General features: G+C 53.1%; 1 protein-coding gene and 1 long non-coding RNA gene across 3 annotated transcripts in view; both read left to right on the top strand.

The window, feature by feature from the left end:
• Positions 1 to 856: 856 nt before the first annotated feature.
• AGO2 (argonaute RISC catalytic component 2) overlaps positions 857 to 20,751 on the top strand; it is a 110,959-nt gene continuing 91,064 nt past the window's right edge. Inside the window, exon 1 of one of the 2 annotated variants that reach the window (XM_073794795.1) lies at positions 857 to 1,028. In XM_073794795.1, coding sequence (XP_073650896.1) covers positions 1,007 to 1,028 — 22 coding nt within the window. In that variant the 5' untranslated portion in view covers positions 857 to 1,006. The remainder of the gene's footprint in view (positions 1,029 to 20,751) is intronic. The other variant, XM_073794797.1, reaches the window with a different exon arrangement.
• Positions 1,819 to 19,364, top strand: LOC141276955 (uncharacterized). The gene is made up of 2 exons (XR_012327440.1): positions 1,819 to 2,009; positions 4,167 to 19,364. It is a non-coding gene; the product is annotated as an uncharacterized lncRNA (long non-coding RNA).

Raw genomic sequence — 20,751 nt, 5'->3', positions numbered from 1 at the left:
GGCTCCAGAAAACAGCTGGATCCCAGGGGACTTGATCCATGGAGGAGGATTGGGGCTGGAGGGAGACGTTTCCGCACAAGTGGGGCAAATAGCGAGAGTCACGGAGCAGCATGAGGGGGTTGGATAAGGACCCAACGTCAAGAAACTGGGGAGGCCCCGAGGACTGGAATGGGGCGTGTTATTTTGATCTGATCACTGACAGCAGCTAAAATTGACCAAAAACTAAAGTTCTTTAGGTGGCTTATCTGGGTTCTCGGCCGGGAGGTGGCGGTGTGGTAGTGAGCGAGGACCGGGGCGCGTTCAAGTTCAAGCTCCGGGTCGGGAGGAACCTTCGCGACATTCCTGTTTCGTTAATAACTTAAAAAAGCCTGGCGGAGATGCCGGGGCGCCAGGACGCGACACGACCACGTCAACACGGTGCCCAAGTTCACCCGGTCCGGCGGGGGCTAAGGGTGGGGAAGGGTCCGGCCCTCGAGCAGCCAGAACGGGCTCGGCGGCGGGGAAACAAGGGGTGTGTTTTCTTTTCTTTCTTCCCGGCCTCCGGTGGCAGCGCCGCGCGGCCCGCTCCGCCCAGTCGGAGGAGACGTCGCTCTTCTGAGTGGCTGCGAGGGCCGCCCCCAAGGCCCCCCCAACCCCGCGCCCGCACCCGCGCCCCGATCCCCTGCCCGCCCCCCCACCCACCCCGCCGCCGCCGCCGCCGCCGCCGCCGCCGCCGCCGCGCGGACCCGCCCCGCCTCCCCTCCCCCGGCCCCTCCCTCCTCCCCCGCCCTCCTCCCGGCCTCCCTCCCCCCTCCCCCGCCCGCTCTCCCTCGCCCCTCCCCCGCCCGCCCGCCCGCCCGCCAGCCCGCCGCCTCCGCCCGCCGCCCCGGCCGCGTCGGGTAAACCTGTTTGGCGGCCGCGCCGGGGCGGATCGTGCGGCCGGCGGCTCCCTCGCGGCTCGCGGCGTCGGGGCCCGTGGCGCGCGCGCGGCCGCCCCTCGGCCCCGGAGCCCCTCGGCGGCACCACCATGTACTCGGGAGCCGGCCCCGGTGAGTCCTCGCGCTCGGGGCGCCGGCCCGGCCGCTCGCGCGCTCCTCCCCGCGGCGCCGGCGGCGGTTGGCGGGCTGGGCGCGAGCGCGGCGCGGGCAGCGGGCGGGCGCCGGGGGATCGGGGCTGGCGGGCCGGGAGGCCGGGGATCGGGGCCGCCGGCCGTTTCCTCGGCCCCGCGGCGGACACGCAGCCCTGGCCTCCTCGGGCCCGAGTCGTCGGGGCGCCCCGCGCGGCCTGGGCCCTCCCCGCGCTGCGTTCCCGCCGCGGTCCGGTGGGCTGGGACCGGGCCGGAGCGGGAACTGGGCCGGGCGGCCCGCGTGTAGGCCCGAGGCCCGGGCGCCCGCCTGGCCCGGCCTCCTGCGCCAGGCGCCTGGGCCCTTGCGCCGCGCGGGGGCTGGCGGGGCCGACGGGGCTGGCGGGGCCGGGGGCCGAGGCCCGGGTCGGGCTCTAAGCGCCAGAGGGCGTTGAGGCCCGGGCCGGGGGCGCCGAGCTCGGGGCGCGGGCGGCACGGGGAGGAGCGCTGCTGCTCGGCGCAGATCGAGCCGCGGCGAGCCTGGAGCGCTCTCAGTTTCGTTTTTCTTTTTGCCAGTACTTCTGCGGCCCCTTCTCTGAAGGAAAGTCTGGAAATGCTGAATTTTGGCCAATTCGTGCTGGTAGTTAGGGCCGTAGACTGAGAGGGATAGGAAGCGGCACCCTAAAACTGCGTGCGTCTCATTTTCATTCCAGACACACCGGCTCCTTATTCAAGTACTAATTTGCCTTTTGCAGTTTACTAGAGGAAGGTAAGGAGATGTGCTGATTTCCTTAGCATCCCTTCTTACTAGTCAGCCTCTCTTTCTTTAGAAAAGTTCTAAAAAACTTAAAGCAGTAACACGTTTTTTTTTTAACTTTTTTTTTTTTGATGTAGAGTGGAAGGGCGATTAACTTGCTGGGCCAAGAAAATGGTGAAGTGTTGTGAAGCTCTCTCCGTTTCCCGCCAGGCACGTGGCTCCTAAATTTCCCGCTGGCCCTGCCACTTGGACAGGGCATTTCCCGTCCCCTTTGTCCACCAGGTTCCAGCGGGCTGCAGGCCCTGCCGGCTCGGCATACTGTTGCCTTCTCCCAGGGGCCCTAAGCCCTCCCTGGCCTCCTGCTGATGGGGCCCTGGCCCGACCTGTTCCGGGCTCTCCTGATCCATTTGGGTCCCTTGACGTTTTCCCCCACTGCTGTGTCTGTTCACAAACAGCTCTCTGCCTTGTGAATACTTTTTTTTGATGTCACTTAGTTAGAAAGGTTCTCCAAGGCTGAGCCTGACCAACTTTTAAATCCTTACGGGCCCTCAGCAGTTTGATGGAAGAATGGTTTTAGGCGTAATGGTTTTAACCGTAATCTGGAAGGTGACTCAGCCCCGGTGGGGAAGGGCCGGGGGCTCTGTAGTCAGGGTCCTGGGAGCAGACTTGGCTCCGGGAAGCCCCGGATGGGCAGCGCCCACCCGTGACATGGCAGGGTCGGCCCTCACCTCCGTGAGTGAGAATCTCCCCGCTGATTCCTGTAGAGGAGCCCAGCAAGTGTTAGCCACTACACTCTACATTTTTTTCACATTTTCAGTTTAAAAGTTGAAGGCCCAGAAAAAGCGAAGAACCTTGAGGAAGGTCAAACCTTTGTGTTGTGTCTGACGTTAACTAATCCATCGGACAGCTTGCTAAGTTGGTGGTGGTCATTTTGAAGATGGACAACAGAGGCTCAGAGAGGTTAAGAGCCTTGCGAAGGTCATATGGCCAGCGAGCATTAGGACGATCTGTCTGATCTCCGCTGACTCTCCATACATTCTCCTTAAAGAAGTGGCTCTCAGTCCTTTTGACCTTGACCCCCAATAAGAAACACCTGTTACATGTAGACTGGACCCATGTCCTCGCGTGTTCGGGTGTAATTGAAACTCGAGCTCAGGAAGCACAGCTAACCCATGCTGTGTGCTCTGCACTGGGATATTTTCTGGTCTATTTCATTTTCAAGAAAGCTTTAGTTCTCTGGATCTCCAGGCTCATTTCAGGTCCTTAACGGCTCTTGGAAAAATCATGCTCTGATGTGGGCCTCTGCATTGTGGCCTGGTGGGGAGAGGGCCCCTTGTTCTCGGTTCACAGATAAACCTGCCCTGAAATCGGACAGCTTTGGTTGAAAAAATAAATGGGTAGTTCTTAACCAATGGCAGGATGGGAATGAAACCAAATTTCAGGCTGTGCACGCGTGCTGTCATTATAAGGCGTTTAATTTTGTGGTGCTGTTTAATTTTATTCTACACACTAAGGTTTTTAATTTTTAAGAGGAATTTTTGGAATAGAGTCTCTTCAATGAAACTCTTTTTAATGTATTTCCTAATTTAGAATAATAAAAAGACATTTGATCTGGATTGTAGAAAAAATTACAAATAGTTTTGCTACTTCCATTTTAATACAATTATTAAGTGACTTACTAAGTAAGTTAATATAAAAAATAGAGTCCACAGTAAGCCTGCGTTATGCCCGTTACAAATGCTGTTACATATGTGAATTGGTATGTGGACTCTAAAGTTAGGTATGTTACTATTTCTTAGGTTTTTTTTTTTTTAACTATTCCAAAGAGTTAGTGGTTTAGAATGGGTGGACTCCCCAGTGACCCTGAACCTTCACAGATGATCAGTCAATTTTTTTTTGTAACCACTTAAAGACCTTAAATGGAGTCTCAATGTTGCATGCTCCAAGGGGGTTGTTTCTGTCGGTTTCACGTGCTCAGACTCCTGTGGGTTCCATTCCTCACAGCTTTGCTACAAAGTAACTTCAGCGACATCTAAGGATTACAACTCTGAGAATGACCAACTTTCACTGTGGTTTCTAGTGTCAGTTAACTCCTCCTGCACCCCGCTTCTTCTCCCTCAGTTATCTCAGTGAAGATATGACCGCTCTTCCAATAACAGTGCACTGTTGCCAAGCAGCAGCCGGCCCTTTGCCCGGGTGAAGCTGTGTCAGGCCGGAGGGCGTGGCTGGGTAGTCTGCTGCCCTCTTGTTTTGTGAACACTCAGAATGTATCACTTGACTTTTAAAATAGTTTCTATTGTGAATTAATTTAAAGTACACACGAGTAGACTGAGTGGTATAATACGGCTCCCATTTCTCCATCACCAGCTTCAACAACTATCAAGATTTTCCACATTTGCTTCAAATCTGCCCCTTTCTCCTTCTTCGCGGAAATACTCGAGTGAGTTCCAGATCTGTCGTTTCACCCTGAATACTTAAGTACCATGTCTGAAGGATGGGGACATTTACAACTCAGTGCCATTGTCACACTTAACAGTCCGTAATCAATTTTTCTCATCGCAGAAGTGTGTTTACTTCCCGGTTGTTTTGGATCCTGAATTTTATTAAAAGTTCACACACGGATTTGGTTTTATGCTTTTGAGGCTCTTTAATCTCGACTCTACAGCTAGCCCCCCACCCCCACCCCGTAAGACAATGAGGTCCTTAAGATCTCTTCTTCAGGGGATGCATATCTTTCCCCCCAGTTTTCTTTAATTGTTCAGGTCCCTGTGTTTCTATGGGGAAGGCTGATGAGATCCAGTTGCTCGTAAGTTTAATTCAGACGCACTTATCTTCAGCGATGTTTTGGGACAGGTAGCTTTGCATCTTTAACTTTCAGTGCAGTGGAATCCACTTTTTACATGGGGCTCTGTCAGCAGAAGGACCACGGTGTGACGTGGAAAACGAGCCTGGTGCTCGTGCCTCTCGTGCAGCTTCTCTCCTCATCCGACTCGGTGGACCCCTCCTTCCCCAGTGTGTGGTAGGGAGACGGCTCTCAGCGCCCTTCTGTTTGCTCCCAGTCATTTCTCTCGACTTTGTGACTCACCCCCAGCTTAGCCGCCTCTGTCGATGGCCCGCTGCCAGCGCCCTTGCCTCCCAGGCCGGGGTTTGGTGCTGGGGTTACAGGCCTGTCCTTTTTCACTCTAGGCAGTGAAAAGGTCATTAAGCATTTACCATTCTAATTTTTTGTCTGCATTTTTTTCCCTCAAAATTTAAAACCCTGAAACGTCCTCACTCTTTGTGACCAGGCAGCTGTGCCCTCCTAATTTATCTTTGGACAGAGCTGTACCCTTGGCGACGCTACAGTTTATCCTCTAAACTGGGAACTTGTGCAAGTGAAACAGGGCACTCTTAATAACTTCCCTGGGACGACAGGTGTGCACGGACGGTGGCCAATCAGGGTGGATGTCTCCCTAACAACATTCCTTGAATCTTAGCCTCGTAGACAGGCTCAGAAACAAAGGGCTTCAGCATTGCTCACTTGTCTGACGCCTCAGTGCTTCCCACTTACTACTAAAATCCTCATACAACCTGAAGGTCACAGACGCCATCTCAGAGGGCTGCTGCTTTGTGCCGCAGGGGTGCGCTGCATCCCCCTCCTGTGGTTCACTGCAGGTGGAGGAGACGGCCCAGCCCTGCCTGCTGAGAACTTGAAACCCCACCTTTCTCGCCTTTCTCTCACTTTTCTCAAGGTCATGGCTCGAGCAGTGGACAGGCAGGGAGCCTGGTCATGGGCTCCAGCCCTGTCCCCGTCCTGGGCCTCAGGTTCCTTGTCTGGGCCCGGCTGCCTTAGGTTTCCACGTCTTCGTCCTGTGGTGCATTTGTTCCTCTGTGGACCTCTGATGTGACTGGAGCTGAGGAAGGAGCTAGTGGGCCCTGGGAACAGAGGGTGTGAAGGCCCAGCGGCCGGTGGGCAGGTGGCACGTCCCCCCAGGAAAGGCGCCATCTGCTTTGGTGGCGTGTGGAGTGTCATGTGATCGCACGGGTCCCGGGAAGGTAATTCCAGCAGCCCTGGCGGCGGGAGAGGCGGCCCTGGCAGAGCAGCGTGGGGGCAGGTGTGACCGAAGGGTGGGCAGTCAGGGCCTAAGACAGTGACCCCGTCTGGGTGGGATGGCCGTGGGTACAGGGGTGGGTACCCCGTCAGTATGAGCAGCCAGCGGCCGGCACTCTGGCCCTGGCCAGGCTTTGCATCTCGGTGTCTGCACTTACCAGGTAGACCCCACTTAGCGGCGGCACCCAGTAGTATCTGGACTCCAGCCAGCGCCTCGCGAGCGCCGTGACTTTGGCGCTTGTATATCTTTTCTAAGCCTCGGCCTTTGCACTTCAAAAATGGGGGGCGGGGGGGGGACGGCACCAACCTCAGGGTTGTTGTGAGCATGAAATGAGATGTGCTGGACCTTCGTCTCGGCCGAGGGTGGGCGCGAGTCTGCACAGTGGTCTGGTCCTGCCTCCTCGTGGGGAGAATTAGGGGCCTGCCCAGAGCAAGAGCCCACGAGGGGGGAGTGGGGAGCTGGCCGCGTCCTCGCCTTCCTGACCCCACTTGTTGAATGTTTGAACAAGGAGGTGCCGTCGCATCTAGCTTTGTTACCACAGAAGGACCAGCAGGCTCCAGGGAGGGGAATCGTGCGTGGCACGTGGACACGTGGAGTTTGAGGTTCTGGAAGGCTGAGGCGTGCGCTGGAGGTGGAGGACAGGGTCTTGGGCTCAGGGGGACATGGGTTCACGGGCCTGCCCACAGCTGGGGCCCTGGGAGAATGCAGCCTGGCGCCCACCCCCGCAGCTGGTCGCAGAATCACCTGAAGCCTTTTCCGCATCTCTGCCCCTGAAGACCCAGGAAATTACATTTTGCAAATGTCCCAGGTGCTTGCTTTTTAGGAGGAGCTTGAGACCCATTGGTGTTGGGAGAGAGGGCGGGGGGAGGAAGCAGAAAAGAGCGAGTGCAGCCCCAGGGAGCAGCTTATGCTGGAAACACACCTTGGAGGGCAGCCCCCGAGAGAGTGGGGCCGCCGGTGGAGGGGGAGGGGTTCTGGGTGGGAGTGTGGGTGTTCTGAAGAGGCCCTTGCGATGCACTGTAAGAAGTTAACTTTAGTTTACCTCTGGTTCCCTTCCTGAGCGAGCTTAGAGGTCTGATTGGATGAAGACCACTCCTTTTCAGTGGCTGTAGTTACGGTTCCATGTTGCTTTGAATACAACTTGTCTGCAGCTTCACTTAGAATTGGGTCAGAAGGGGACTCCTGGGGACTTAAGTGAATTCTCAGTGAAAATTGTTCTGCATCCATCTTTAAGAACCCACAGCACCAAACGAACAGAGCTGTAGCCGGGCTGACGCCAGCCAGCTCATCACCTGAGTCTGTCTCGTTGCGGCTGAAGCCCATCTTGACGCTCCCTACTGCCTCCTGGGCAGTCACTCGAGGGGCACTATTTTTGTGGTTTTCCACGTTATTTCTGGGTGTCTCAGCTCTGAGCTGTAGTACTTAGAGAGTTGCACATAAAAGGTCAAAGTGCCGAGGTTCGTAGGTCTGAGTCATTTGAGATGTTTCGTCAGCTTTGACTCCAAGTTAAATAATACAGCCATTGAGAGTAGATTCTTACGACGCCACATGGATGCCGGTGGAGCAGCTTGAGCCCGGCGGGCCCGTTCTCGTGGCCCAGGGGTCGGTGGGTGTGCGTTGTGCCGTTCGTGTGTGAACCTGGAGAGTGGGAGGCCCCTGCGCTGGGCACTTGCTCACCAGTTTCTCAAACCCCTGCTTTAACCGAGCTCATGCAAGACGCGACCGTGGCAGGGTGTTTGGCGTGACTGGGGTGCTCTGTAGCTGGTGCTGCCTCTGAGTCTCAGGGACCGTGACCGAGGCTCCTGTCCCAGCGGCACTTGTGTTCTCAGAGTCCTTGCCGCTACTCTTGTGGAGCATGGTCCCATCCATGCGGCGGGCTGAGCAGAGCGAGAGAAAACCGAGGACTTCTCCTGGCCTTACGGGTAGCAGGAGGTGGCATCATTTGTTTTTTGTAGGAACAAAGGAACTAACAGAAGTACAAGTGAAAAGTGGAGAGAAGGCAAAGGAAGATGCAGAGCGATAAAAGGGATAACATTGGACAAAAACTGGGGTGTCAGAGAGTCTGGAGCTCGCAGGAGCTAGGTGTCGCCGTGACTTGCCAGCAGACCTCCTCTCACTGTGGTGCAAACCCAGACCACGGGCTCCAGGTCAGGCCGACCTCACTTGGATCCTGGCTGTGTGGCTGGGCATTCACTCAGCCTCTCTGAACCTCAGGCTCCTTCTCGTACAGAGAATGAACACCTGACGGCGGAGGTGCTCTGATCAGATGATAGAACGCGGGCAGATTGCTGTCGCTTCCCTCTGTGCGTGGCCCCAGGAAGTGCCTATGAGTTATCGTGTCCCTCGGTCACTTTATCTTCGCTATTTACTCCACGCACAGTGGCTTCTCTCCGTCAGATGAGCGCCCCCCTCCTTGACCTCCTGGCTGACCTCTGGCTCTTCACTCTGTAAGCCGTGAGGGATAGAATACATTTCACAGACCACACCCCTGATAAATACCATTTACCAGGTGCTTTGTATCCACGGCTGCCCTGTACGGCTCAGTACCAGGGAAGTGAAAGGTTGGCCTTGATGCTCGGAGCTCACGTTCCTGGCAGAGTCGTTCAGAACAGACCCAGCTGTGCTGTGCAGTGGGGACCCACCTTGCGTGTCACGTGGTGGGAGTGGTGCCGGGGGAGCACCAGATTCTGTCTCCAGGTGATGAGCTGGCACAGCTGGGTGAACCAGGAGACACTTTTCTACCTGCGATTCTACAGGTGCCTGCGGGCGGGGGACATCGCTGGGGACCTTTTGTTCCCGCTGTGGGCTGCTGTTTTAACAAGTGTGAACACACGTGCCTCACCACAAGAACATCATGTTAGACTTGGAGGGCGTCTCAGTGCCAAGACTGGGAATTACAACTTAACCTTGAGCTGGAGGCATGGAAAGCTTTTGGGGGTGAACAGTCAGAGCATATGCGAGGGGAGATGGAGAATCGAAACAAGTCGTGTACAAGTCACGTGGTTGTAAAGTGCGCCTGGGCACCTGTGATGGAGAAGCCAGGTGAGCGGGATCGCGGCCCTGCCGCGTGGTGGTCAGTGCAGGCGCATTGAGAAGGCACCTTGGAGCAACTTGGACCAGAAGAAGGGGAGGGAGGGAGGTCTTGCTGAGCTTGGAGCCTTTGGCGGGACTTTGAGCCCAGGAGGGGCTGGGCAGAGGAGGGCGTCAGCCGGCAGAGTTTTTACGGCGGAGGGAAGAGCCTGTGTCCTGCCCCCGCCGGTCCCCACAGACAGCCGTGTTTCATCGGGAGCCCCAGGCACAGCCCTGCCCCTCGCGCTTGTCTTTTTTTACGTTTGGCCGCACTGCGCGGCATGAGGAATCTTTTCCCCGACCAGGGGTCAGACCTGCGCCCCTGCCGTGGAAGCGCAGAGTCTTAACTGCTGGACCGCCAGGGCAGTCCCTGCAGCTCATCTTTTTTTTTTTTTTTTTTAATATTAACTTACTTATTTTGGCTGCGTCAGGCCTTAGTCGAGGCACATGGGATCTTCGGCACGCGGGATCTTTAGTTGCGACATGCGAACTCTTAGTTGCGGCGTTCATGCGGGATCTAGTTCCCCGACCAGGGATCGAACCTGGGCCCCCTGCGTGGGGAGCTTGGGGTCTTACCCACTGGACCACCAGGGAAGTCCCCCCTGCTCCTTGTCTTGATGCAGACCCCAGTCATCTCATTTAATTTACAGTATGTCTGAAGATACCTCTGTGAGATGAGGATGTCTCTTTTCCTCCCCCTCCCCCCTCACATAGCCCCTAGTTACCAGTGTCCTGGACCACACAGTTAGTCCAGATCTGCTCAGTTTCTCACGTGTCATGGACTGTTAACAACTCATTGAGTCGGGATCCAGGTGAGGCCCACATTGTGATTGGCTGATGTGAGCCTTCAGTATCGTCTTAAAATAAGAGCTTTGTTGAGATGTAGCTCACGTACCACACAATTCACCATTTAAAGCGTAAAGCTCCGCGTGCCTTAGTGCCTTCACAGACTTGTGCAGCCATCCCCACCACCTAATTTGGGACATTTTTGTCCCCTCCCCCCAAAGAAAGGCTGTACCCCTTAGCTGTGACTCTTCATCCCTGCCCCCCCCACCAGACCTAAACAACCACTCTTTTTTTTTACATCTTTATTGGAGTATAATTGCTTTACAATGGTGTGTTAGTTTCTGCTTCATAACAAAGTGAATCAGCTCTACATATGTCCCCATCTCTCCTCCCTCTTGCGTCTCCCTCCCACCCTCCCTATCCCACCCCTCTAGGTGGTCACAGAGCACCGGGCTGGTCTCCCCTAAACAACCTCTCTCTTAATCTCTAGTTTTCGCCGTCTTCTTTCCCACTGCTAACTGTTGGTGGGTTGAAGAAGCTGGCTTGTGTGTGCTGTCTCGTTTCCCCACCAGCTAGATTTCGCTGATTGCATCTTCTTGGTGTAATTCAGCGTGTTTGTCTGTCCTGTGTGGATTTCCTGCAAATTAGTGGTCAGACCCAAAGGCTTGATCTGATGCAGGTTCTACTTTTCTGGGCTTTGTTGCTTTTTTTTGGTGTGAATACTAGTCGCTGTCGAGCGGTAATCATTAGGTTCCACTAATTCATTAGGGTTTGTACAGCGCTGATGCTCTGTATCCACAAGAAAAACTTCCCCTGGGCAGCTGTTGGGTCTGGGTCTGTCGTGAAGGCAGAGGAATGTCGGTGAACAGCATGAAGGCAGGACCACCTGTTGAGAAGAGAGGCCGGTCCGGGTACCGGGTAGGCGGGCGCTGAGCGTGATGTCGGGGGTTTGGAGGTGATGCTGTGGGTACCCGGAAGGTGAGCTGAGGGTGGGGCTTTTTTCTCTTCTGCAGGTAACGGGGACCCTCTGAGTATTTGGCAGGTGTGTGACAGGCCGGGGTGGTCTGGCCGGTGACAGGAGTCTTCACCTATGTGTGGTGGGGACGTGGTAGGGTTCCCTGTTGGTGGCAGGTCAGTGCTGAGGGGAGGAGAGTGGAGAGAGCAGGGAGGCCTGTGTCTGGGGCGGGAGGTGAAAACCACTCCCCCCAGCTGACCTGCTGGTGTCAGCGAGGCGGACCCCAGGTAGGGAAGGAGCTGCAGGGGTAAGCTTTCTTTTGTAGATATGCTAAATTTCAGGCGATCCTAAGAAATCCGGGGGGAAAAATCCATGGCATTCACTTTGCATCTTTATAGCACCCAGTGCATTTTGCCTGGTGGGGGCCTGTTTCCTTCATTCTGTTGTAAACCCCATTTGCTTGCCGCCCAGGACCATCTTGGTTATCTTTTGTCTTTCCAGTGTCTACCGTAGTGTTTGCTTTTTACTCGATAAATCCTTATTACGTTCAATTCTTTATTGTTTAAAAGCTAAATCAGTTGAGTTGAAACTTGTGTGCGCGTCTGGAAAGCCCTGCCCCCAGCCCGGCGTGGCGCCTCTTCTTGCTTGGCCCTCCCTTACCCCTGGCGCCCTGTGGTTCTCTCCAGCTCCGCCTGGAGTCCAGGGTGCTGACTGTCGGGCAGTGTGGAGGGAAGTGGACCACGAGGCCACTTGCCAGCTGACCTACTTAGATAGGTAGTGGATGTCCGTGGGAAGGTAAACGCGTGACCTCTCAAAGGGCCTGCAGTGAAGTCTTCCGCAGCACCCTGCAACCTCTCCACCGCCCTCCTGTGAGTGAATTGGCCCTCAGTGTGGGTAGGTTCAGCGCGGGCAACCCTGAGCCGCACTGCTGCTCTGGCCGTTAGGGGCCAGCTGCCTCCCTCTTGGCTTCCTTAGACCTTGTCCAAAGCTGTGCCCCCAGGAGGCAGGCCTGGAAGGAGGCTCCAGCTAGAAGCTGCCTGGGCACGCGGAGTGGGGAGCCCGAGAGCACCCACGCCTGTTTGTAGCCAGTGTCTTCACCTGTAAAGTGGGGAGAAGTGCCTCCCTTCCTGTGAGGATAAAGCACATTAATGCATGCAAGTGCACAGGGCAGGGCTGGGCAGGTGTGGTGCTGCGATGGGACTCGGGACCGAGCTGAGAGTTGTGGCCTCACCAGGTGCTGGGGTCCTGTGATACAGGGCTGGCGAGCCACTTTCTCTCAATGATGGCATTCTAGGGGTGAGTTAAGGGAAAAATGCATGTCTTGGGTGAAAATTCTCTGAAAAATAAATGCTGTGGGCTTCCCTGGTGGTGCAGTGGTTAGACTCCACCTGCCAATGCAGGAGACATGGGTTCGATCCCTGGTCTGAGAAGATCCCACATGCCGTGCGGCAGCTAAGCCCGTGCGCCACAACTACTGAGCCCTCATGCCACAACTACCGAAGCCCGCGCGCCTAGAGCCCGAGCTCCATAACAAGAGAAGCCACCGCAATGAGAAGCCCGCGCACCACAACAAAGAGTAGCCCCTGCTCGCCGCAACTAGAGAAAGCCTGGGCACAGCAACAAAGACCCAACGCAGCCAAAAATAAATAAGTAAAATAAATACATTTAAATAAATAAATAAATAAATGCTGTGATGTAAATAGATGGTGAGAAATTTGGTTATAAAACTGTAGGAACTCTGGGTGGTAATTTTTTTTTCTTTTGTCTTTAGAAGAGAAACAAAGAACTAGGTTGACTTTTTGAGGGATTTGGATCTCATTCCACCAGGGAGGCATCTCACCGGAGATGGTGGGCGTCCTGGGTGCCTGGAGCATCGTCTTGAGAAAGAGGCTGAGCCCCAGTCTGGGCTTATCGGAGGAGGGGGAGGGCGCCCAGATGGGTTTATCAGTGTCTGCCACGGGGGCAGTGGGCGCGGGTGGTGCCCTTCTGGCTGGCCGGCGAGTTGCCATCCCAGCACAACGTACTTTAAGGATGAGACACACCCTACTAAGCTATCCGATGGTACCTGGTGTCGTTCCCACAAACATCTATTTGAAGAGCGGTTTATATTTTATTTTTTGCATGTTTTTATCAAAATAGGTGTTCTTAAGTCCGTGTCGTAGAATGATGGTTGTTAAAGAATCTTGCAGAGTCATCTTTCAGGTAGGGCATGCTCAGGCTGCTGCTGTGAGGTGGGGTTTTATTCCCCTGGTTCAGGTCCCTGGCCTCCTTTGAGGCAAACCTACAGCGCTTTCCCCTGCTTCTGTTACTTGTGTGGTCTATTCCAAGTGTGTCTGCACGTCAACAAAGGGAGAGAAAAAAGATCGGTGTTTCAGAGAGGCGGTGTTTTCAAACTGTCACAGCCTCTTTTTTCTTTTTTAATTGAGACGAAATTCACATAACATAAACCAGTTTAAAGTGAACAATTCAGTGGCATTTAGTACATTCAGCATCAGGCGACCATCACCTCTATCTAGTGCCAAAACATTTTCATCACCCCAAAAGAAAATCCTGTACCCATTAAGGAGTCACTCCCCGTTCCCCACTCCCTCCCTCCCTCCCTGGCAGCCACCAGTCTGCATTCTGTCTGTGGATTGGCTTCATCTGGATATTTCATGTAAATAGAATCATAAAATATATGACCTTGTACGTCTGGCTTTTTTCACTGAGCATAATGTTTTCAAGATTTGTGTCCTAGTGTGTGTCAGCACTTCATTTTTCTTTATGGTTGAATAACCCATTATGTGGCTATGTCGCAGTTTGTTTATCCATTCATTCTGTTGTTGATGGGCATTTGAGTGGTTTCTACCTTTTGGCTGTTGTGAATAGCGCTGCTGTGAACATTCGTATACCCCATGTTCGTCTATGGTGTGTGGCATATGTCTTCATTTCTCTTGGGCGCATACCTAGGAGTGGAATTGCTGGGTTTCACTCTGTCACTTTGTGAAGAGCTGCTGAACTGTTTCCATGGTGGCTGCACCACTTTACGTTTCTACCAGCAGCGGCTTGTCTCTCCACGCCCTCAGCCACACTGACTATTGTCATCACAGCCTTTTAGAAAGTGAAGTTCTTAATGTAATATATCATATCTGGCATATTCTGTTACCAAAGTGGAAAAAGATACTAGATTTAAGCGTGTTTTGCCAAGATCTACCTAATAGCTCTAAGGCATATCCATTTCTTTGTGCTAGAGTTTAGAGTACGTTTGGAACCTGGACAATTAGATAAACACAGTAAAGCTAAACAGACTTCAACAGGGTGGGAAAGAATATGAGAGTCCAATACCCAGATCAGGCCTGTGTGTCTAATGTCAAAAATGCCCACTCTGGGGCTTCCTTGGTGGTGCAGTGGTTGAGAGTCCACCTGCCTCTGCAGGAGACACGGGTTCGTGTCCCAGTCTGGGAAGATCCCACATGCCACGGAGCGGCTGGGCCCGTGAGCCGTGGCCGCTGAGCCTGCGCGTCCGGAGCCTGTGCTCCGCAACGGGAGAGGCCGCAGCAGTGAGAGGCCCACGTACCGCCAAAAAAAATGCTCACTCTGAGTAAATACTGAGGGCCCACTGTGTGCTAGGCGTCTGCTCAGTGCTCGGGGAACGATGATGGGTGCAAACCCAGGTCGCTCCTGCCCCCGGAGCTCACTGACCGAGTCGTGAACACAGACGTGCAATGCATGGTCACCACAAATCCATGCGAGATGGCGGGTGTTTTAGTGCAGGCGGGAGGGGGCAAATTCCAGAGCGAATGTGGAATGTGGCGGCGGGGACCCTGTCCTGTTGGGGGCCTGGGATCGGGCTGCACCTGGGATGGGGCTGCATGGGCCCGGGGGCAGAGGCCTCCCTGAGCACAGCGCTTTTAATCCAGTACCCTGGGGAGCAGGTGTGAGAGATGCACGCGTGCCTCATATGTTTCTGAGGAGCCCCTGGCTGCCGGGTGGAGAAGAGATGGGAAGTGGCTTGGAAATGTGCAGCAGTGTCCCGCTGGAGAGGTCCTGCCGGCGGAGGATGGGGCAGGTGTGGTCTAGGGAGAGCAGAGGGTCCGGAAGGTGTCTGATTTATTTGGGGCTTGGATGGGTGGTGATGCAGCGTACTAGTAGAAGTGGGCAGATTTAAGTTGAGTTTTGCAGACTTTGAAAACAATTTGAAGGGACTTTTTAGTGAAGAAAATCTCAAATGCACATGAAAGCAGAGGGAGCGGTACAGGGAGCCCACGTGCGGCCGTCACTCCGCGCAGCCGTCACTCCGCCCGGCCGTTCCGGGCGCCTCGCTCACCTGTCTCTCCTGCTCCCCCACCCTCCGGTACTTGAAGTATCGTGTCATTGCACTCGTAAGGATTCATTTATTTTGAAATAATTTTAGACTTAGAGGAAAGTAGCCAAAAGAGTACTACAAGCGTTCCCGTACCAGCTCCTCTCAGTGTTATCATCTTATATAATTAGAGGACGGTTACGCAAACCAGGAGGTTGACATTGGCGTAGCACTGTTACGTCACCTAAAGATCTTACACAGATTTGGCTGTTAGTCTGACTAATGTCTGTCTCCCGGACACCCCCTGTCCAGTTCTGGGCCTCTGTCCAGCCTCGGGGGCCTACCGTGCACGTCCCCTCACTTTCTCCAGTCTGTGACACTTCCTCGTTCTTTCCTTGTCTTTTGTGACCTGGACGTGGAGCTCTTTCAGGCTGGTACTTCCACCTTTTCAACACACCCCACCATTTTCTAATTATTTCCCTTCTGGACCTACAGGATACTGCAGTCTCTTCTTGTATTTTTCCTGCCCCAGTTCATTGCGTCGAGGAGCCCTGGTTCTTTTTCTTGGAGAAATGGTGTGAGAAGCTGAGACCTGCTTGCTGAGTGTGCTCCTAGCCCCCTGGGGTGCCCTCGCTTCTGGTTCTCTCAGCGTACACAAGATAATACATGTATTTGTACTCACGTGCGTGTACATACACATCTGTATTTATCGCTCTGTGTATGTATTAGGAGCCATGAGTTCACGTTTGCATTTCTGATTCCAGTCCAATATCACATGGTTTGTTCTTGCTTTCTTCTTTCCTTATTTATAACTTCTTCATCAGGTGGTGAGAAGTCTGGGTCTCATTATCCACAATGGATTTGCTTATTTGTTCAGACCTAGCATACACAGAAAGTAGTTTTAGAATGACTACCCGGCCCCTGGGAGAAACAAGCCTGCTCACTGGAGAACTGATCTGTGCATGGCCCCCAGCATTTGGCCATGGAGTACTCAGTCAGGATGTTAGCTTCCGAAGTTCCTCCCTCGCTTCTCGTCCACCGCCTTGGGTGGGGTCAGCACGCCGTCTTAGGGCGCCTGCTCTGCTCTGTCCTCCCTTCTCTAACAGTTACTGAGAGCTGTGCAGCATATGCTACATTGCATTAGTGGGTTTTTTATTTTTTATTTATTTTTTTTGCGGTACGCGGGCCTCTCACTGCTGTGGCCTCTCCCGTTGTGGAGCACAGGCTCCGGACGCACAGGCCCGGCGGCCATGGCTCACGGGCCCAGCTGCTCCGCGGCATGTGGGATCTTCCGGACCGGGGCACGAACCCGCGTCCCCTGCATCGGCAGGCGGACTCTCAACCGCTGCGCCCCCAGGGAAGCCCTATGTTGTTTCTTTTCACCAATATCTTGAGCATTGCTGAGCGCTATGTATTTGTTGGGGGGGCGTGTTTACAACAGTGTTTAAAGCAAATAATGATGGCAGCACGCTTGTGTCAGGTGGTGGTCTCCCACGGGACACAGGTAATGAGCACGGGCAGCTGTGGCCTGATTCCTGGTTAGGTGCCACCCAGCTGTGTGACAGTTCTCATGCCCGTCATACCAAACGGGCATGAGACCGAGGTGCGAGACAGAGAGGACGATGACGTGCCAGTAATTCCCTCAGAGAGTCATTGTGAAGGTTCGGTGGCTTAACCGGCTCGAGCACTCCTGTAGCTGCTGGTTTCACTGTCATCCTTACGTGTACTCAGAGCTCACACTCTTCCTTCAGAGCACTTTTTTACTGTCCCCAGCAAAGTGTTGAGGGATGGCTCGGTGTCCTGTCTCTCACTGACCCTAAGCTGCCAGAGGGCAGGACCACGTCTCGTGACCGCATGCGCAACACTGTTGCTGGTGGAGATTAGCTTGTCCATTTGGTGGAGGGTGTGTGTGTGTCTGTGTGTGTGTCTGTGTGTGTGTGTAGGGTGGGGGAGGAGACAGGCTGCTTACTAAAAACACACAGGCACTTAGATAGAAACGGTTAGTGCCAAGGCATGTCTATTCCCTAGGTGTTAATTACACATGCCCTGTGCTAATGAGTCAACGTCATGCGTAAGGTGGGCTCCGGGACGCCTGCTGAGCACACTCTGGGCGGACGCGGTATCCCAAGGCTGAGAACAGAAAAGAATGGAGCTGCTCCACCCCCTGGGGAGCTCCCCTTCTGGGGGAGCCCAAGGGAACTGGACAGGGGCTCTGCAGCTGCGTCCTGGGTTCACAGCATCACCTCACTCGCCACGTTACTGCTGGTGCCTGTAAAATGGGGGTGGTGATAGTACCAATTTTTATTACAACTAATAACAATGTCAAATTATGTGTCAGAGGTATCAGGACATTTGTCAGCATGATGTATTTTATATATAATATAGAGATATAATAAATGCTGATTTTACTTATTCATTGTAATTATCAATGTTCTGTGATTGTTAATTACATAATAATTAATATAACTTGTTGTTACAATGATCATATTAACAGTCATTTTATTGTGAAGGTAAAAAATGAGTTAACATGGAAAGTGCCTGCTGATGCCCAGGGTGTGCTCAGTGCATGTTATTATTACAGCGATGATTTTAGCGGGTGGAAGAAATGTTGTGGCTTCTTTAAGGGCCCTTCTTAGGGGAATCTGAAAATTACACTTCGAGGGACGTTTGTGCCAGTGCTGTCTGGGGCTGGCGAGGGCTGCGTGAGGCAGGTGCGGGCTTGGGGACGTCTTGGGGAGGCTCCTCTCTGGCCTGGGCCACGGGGCAGAGAAGTTGTGCAGGGCTTGGTCACAGGGGTGCCTGTGCAAGGACGTGGACCTCCCGGTGCAAACCCTCTGTAGTGCCCCCAGTACTCCACTGAGCGTGCCCTGCTTGGCAGCGCGTCTGTCAGTCCACAGGATCTTCCATTATATTCCAGAAAGGTGCGTCCACTGGGGGTGAGCTTTGGTTTAGAGATTAGAGGCTACAAATTGATATAGATGAGTGATGTAGCATATGTTTCTCATGAAAAACCCTTCTTCGAATGGGAACAGCTTTTTCTTTTTCTTCTAAGTGACCGTCTGGTCTTTGGTCCAAGTTGTTTGCTTGGACATTGTCAAAGTTATTTCTAAACAAAGCCCCAGAAGAAACAAAGCAGACCCGTTAGTGCTGTAACTCAATAGTGTGTTTTAATTTGAAACAGGCAACTGCATGGATGGGATGTGTGGTGCCCGGAAGGGGAACATCTCTGCGTGTAACAAAGCTGTGTGGAGAGCTGGAAAACCGACACTTCCAAGAAGCTCGTCCAGCTTTTTAAACTAGCAAAACCACTCTGAGCGTGTTAAAATTTCATTTAACTTGTGTTTAAATCCCCAAACCATGCCACAGTCCACAGAAACTACTATTTCTGACCTGATGTGTGGCGCCCTTTTATTCTGTCCCTAAAGTATCAGCTGTTGGCCACTAGTGGAGAGGCCCCCTCTTCATTTTGGCTCTGCCACCGCTCAGACGGCTGTTTCAGCTGGTGAAAGCTGGGCCGTGTGCTCGGCAGACTCCCTGGGGCCAGGGCAGCAGCGAAGGGCCACCTGTGGGCCCTGGAGCCTAGGAGCAGGTGTAGACATCTGGTGGCAGCTGACCCCTGGCTGGCTGCTCCTGGGCCAGTAGGACCTGAGTCCTGCGTGGTGCCCTGTCTCCATCCACTTTATTACATTTTTGCTTATTTTGTTTCATTTTTAAACATTTATTTATTTATTTTGGCTGCGCTGGGTCTTTGTTGCGGCACACGGGATCTTTGTTGTGGCACGCGGACTTCTTAGTTGTGGCATGCTGCGTGATCTAACCTGGGTTGTTCCCTGACCCGGGATCGAACGCGGGCCCCCTGCATTGAGAACGCGGAGTCCTACCCACTGGACCGCCAGGGAAGTCCCATTTTTTGCTTACTTTAAAAGTGGTTTGTTTTAAATGTTTGCATTTAGCCAATCAATACCTGTGTCCTTACAGCTAAAAGTGCTATTTACAGCATGATTACAGGACTTAGGAAGCAGTTAATTGTGGACTGTGCTGAAAGCAATGAATGAGTGAATGGCAGTGACCTGCAGGGAGTGGCTACAGGTCCGTGTGTGAGGAGGGCATTAATGAGAATCACACACGCGAAGTTTGAGACTTGGGAAGTGGCTTCAGCTGGCAGGTGTGTGAAGACTGCAGGGTGCAGGAGGTCAGTTCAGTGATGGCAGTAGCAGCTCAGTGGGCGTCCTGCTGGCTGCGTGCCACTCTGAGGGTGCTTTTTTTTTTAACATCTTTATTGGAGTATAATTGCTTTACAATGTTGTGTTAGTTTCTGCTGTATAACAAAGTGAATCAGTTATACATATACATGCATCCCCATATCTCCTCCCTCTTGCGTCTCCCTCCCTCCCTCCCTCCCTATCCCACCCCTCTAGGTGGTCACAAAGCACCGAGCTGGTCTCCCTCCCTGTGCTATGCGGCTGCTTCCCACTAGCTATCTGTTTTACATTTGGTAGTGTGTATATGTCCATGCCACTCTCTCACTTCATCCCAGCTTACCCTTCCCCCTCCCCGTGTCCTCAAGTCCATTCTTTACGTCTGCGTCTTTGTTCCGGTCCTGCAATGGTTCTTCATAACCATTTTTTTTTTTTTTTTTAGATACCATCTATATGTGTTAGCATACGGTATTTGTTTTTCTCTTTCTGACTTACTTCACTCTGTATGACAGACTCTAGGTCCATCCACCTCACTACAAATAACTCAATTTCATTTCTTTTTATGGCTGAGTAATAGCCCATTGTATATATGTGCCACATCTTCTTTATCCATTCATCTGTTGATGGACACTTAGGTTGCTTCCATGTCCTGGCTATTGTAAATAGAGCTGCAATGAGCATTGTGGTACATGACTATTTTTTTTTTTTTTTTTGTGGTATGCGGGCCTCTCACTGTTGTGGCCTCTCCCATTGCGGAGCACAGGCTCCGGACACGCAGGCTCAGCGGCCATGGCTCACGGGCCCAGCTGCTCCGCGGCATGTGGGATCCTCCCGGACCGGTGCACGAACCTGCGTCCCCTGCATCGGCAGGCGGACTCTCAACAACTGCGCCACCAGGGAAGCCCACATGACTCTTTTTGAATTATGGTTTTCTCAGGGTATATGTCCAGGAGAGGGATTGCTGGGTCGTATGGTAGTTCTATTTTTAGTTTTTTAAGGAACCTCCATACTGTTCTCCATAGTGGCTGCATCAACTTACATTCCCACCAACAATGCAAGAGGGTTCCCTTTTCTCCACACCCTCTCCAGCATTTATTGTCTGGATTTTTGGATGATGGCCATTCTGACTGGTGTGAGGTGCTACCTCATTGTAGTTTTGATTTGCATATCTCTAATGGTTAGTGATGTTGAGCATCCTTTCATGTGTTTGTTGGCAATCTGTATATCTTCTTTGGAGAAATGTCTATTTAGGTCTTCTGCCCATGTTTGGATTGGGTTTTTGTTTTTTTGATATTGAGTTGCATGAGCTGCTTGTAAATTTTGGAGATTAATCCTTTGTCAGTTGCTTCATTTGCAAATATTTTCTCCCATTCTGAGGGTTGTCTTTTCGTCTTGTTTATGTTTTCCTTTGCTGTGCAAAAGCTTTTAAGTTTTCAGAGGGTGCTTTTCGTATTCGGGCTTGACCTTAGCGGGACCTGTCACACCCCCCATTATGGACGTGAGGAAACTGAGGCACAGAGTGCAGGGCACACAGCGGGAAGTACTGGATCCCCGATTTGGACCTGGGCAG

This window comes from Tursiops truncatus, chromosome 17 (genome assembly GCF_011762595.2).
Source record: "Tursiops truncatus isolate mTurTru1 chromosome 17, mTurTru1.mat.Y, whole genome shotgun sequence".
Lineage (NCBI taxonomy): Eukaryota > Metazoa > Chordata > Mammalia > Artiodactyla > Delphinidae > Tursiops > Tursiops truncatus.
This window is presented reverse-complemented; position numbering and strand designations above follow the sequence as displayed.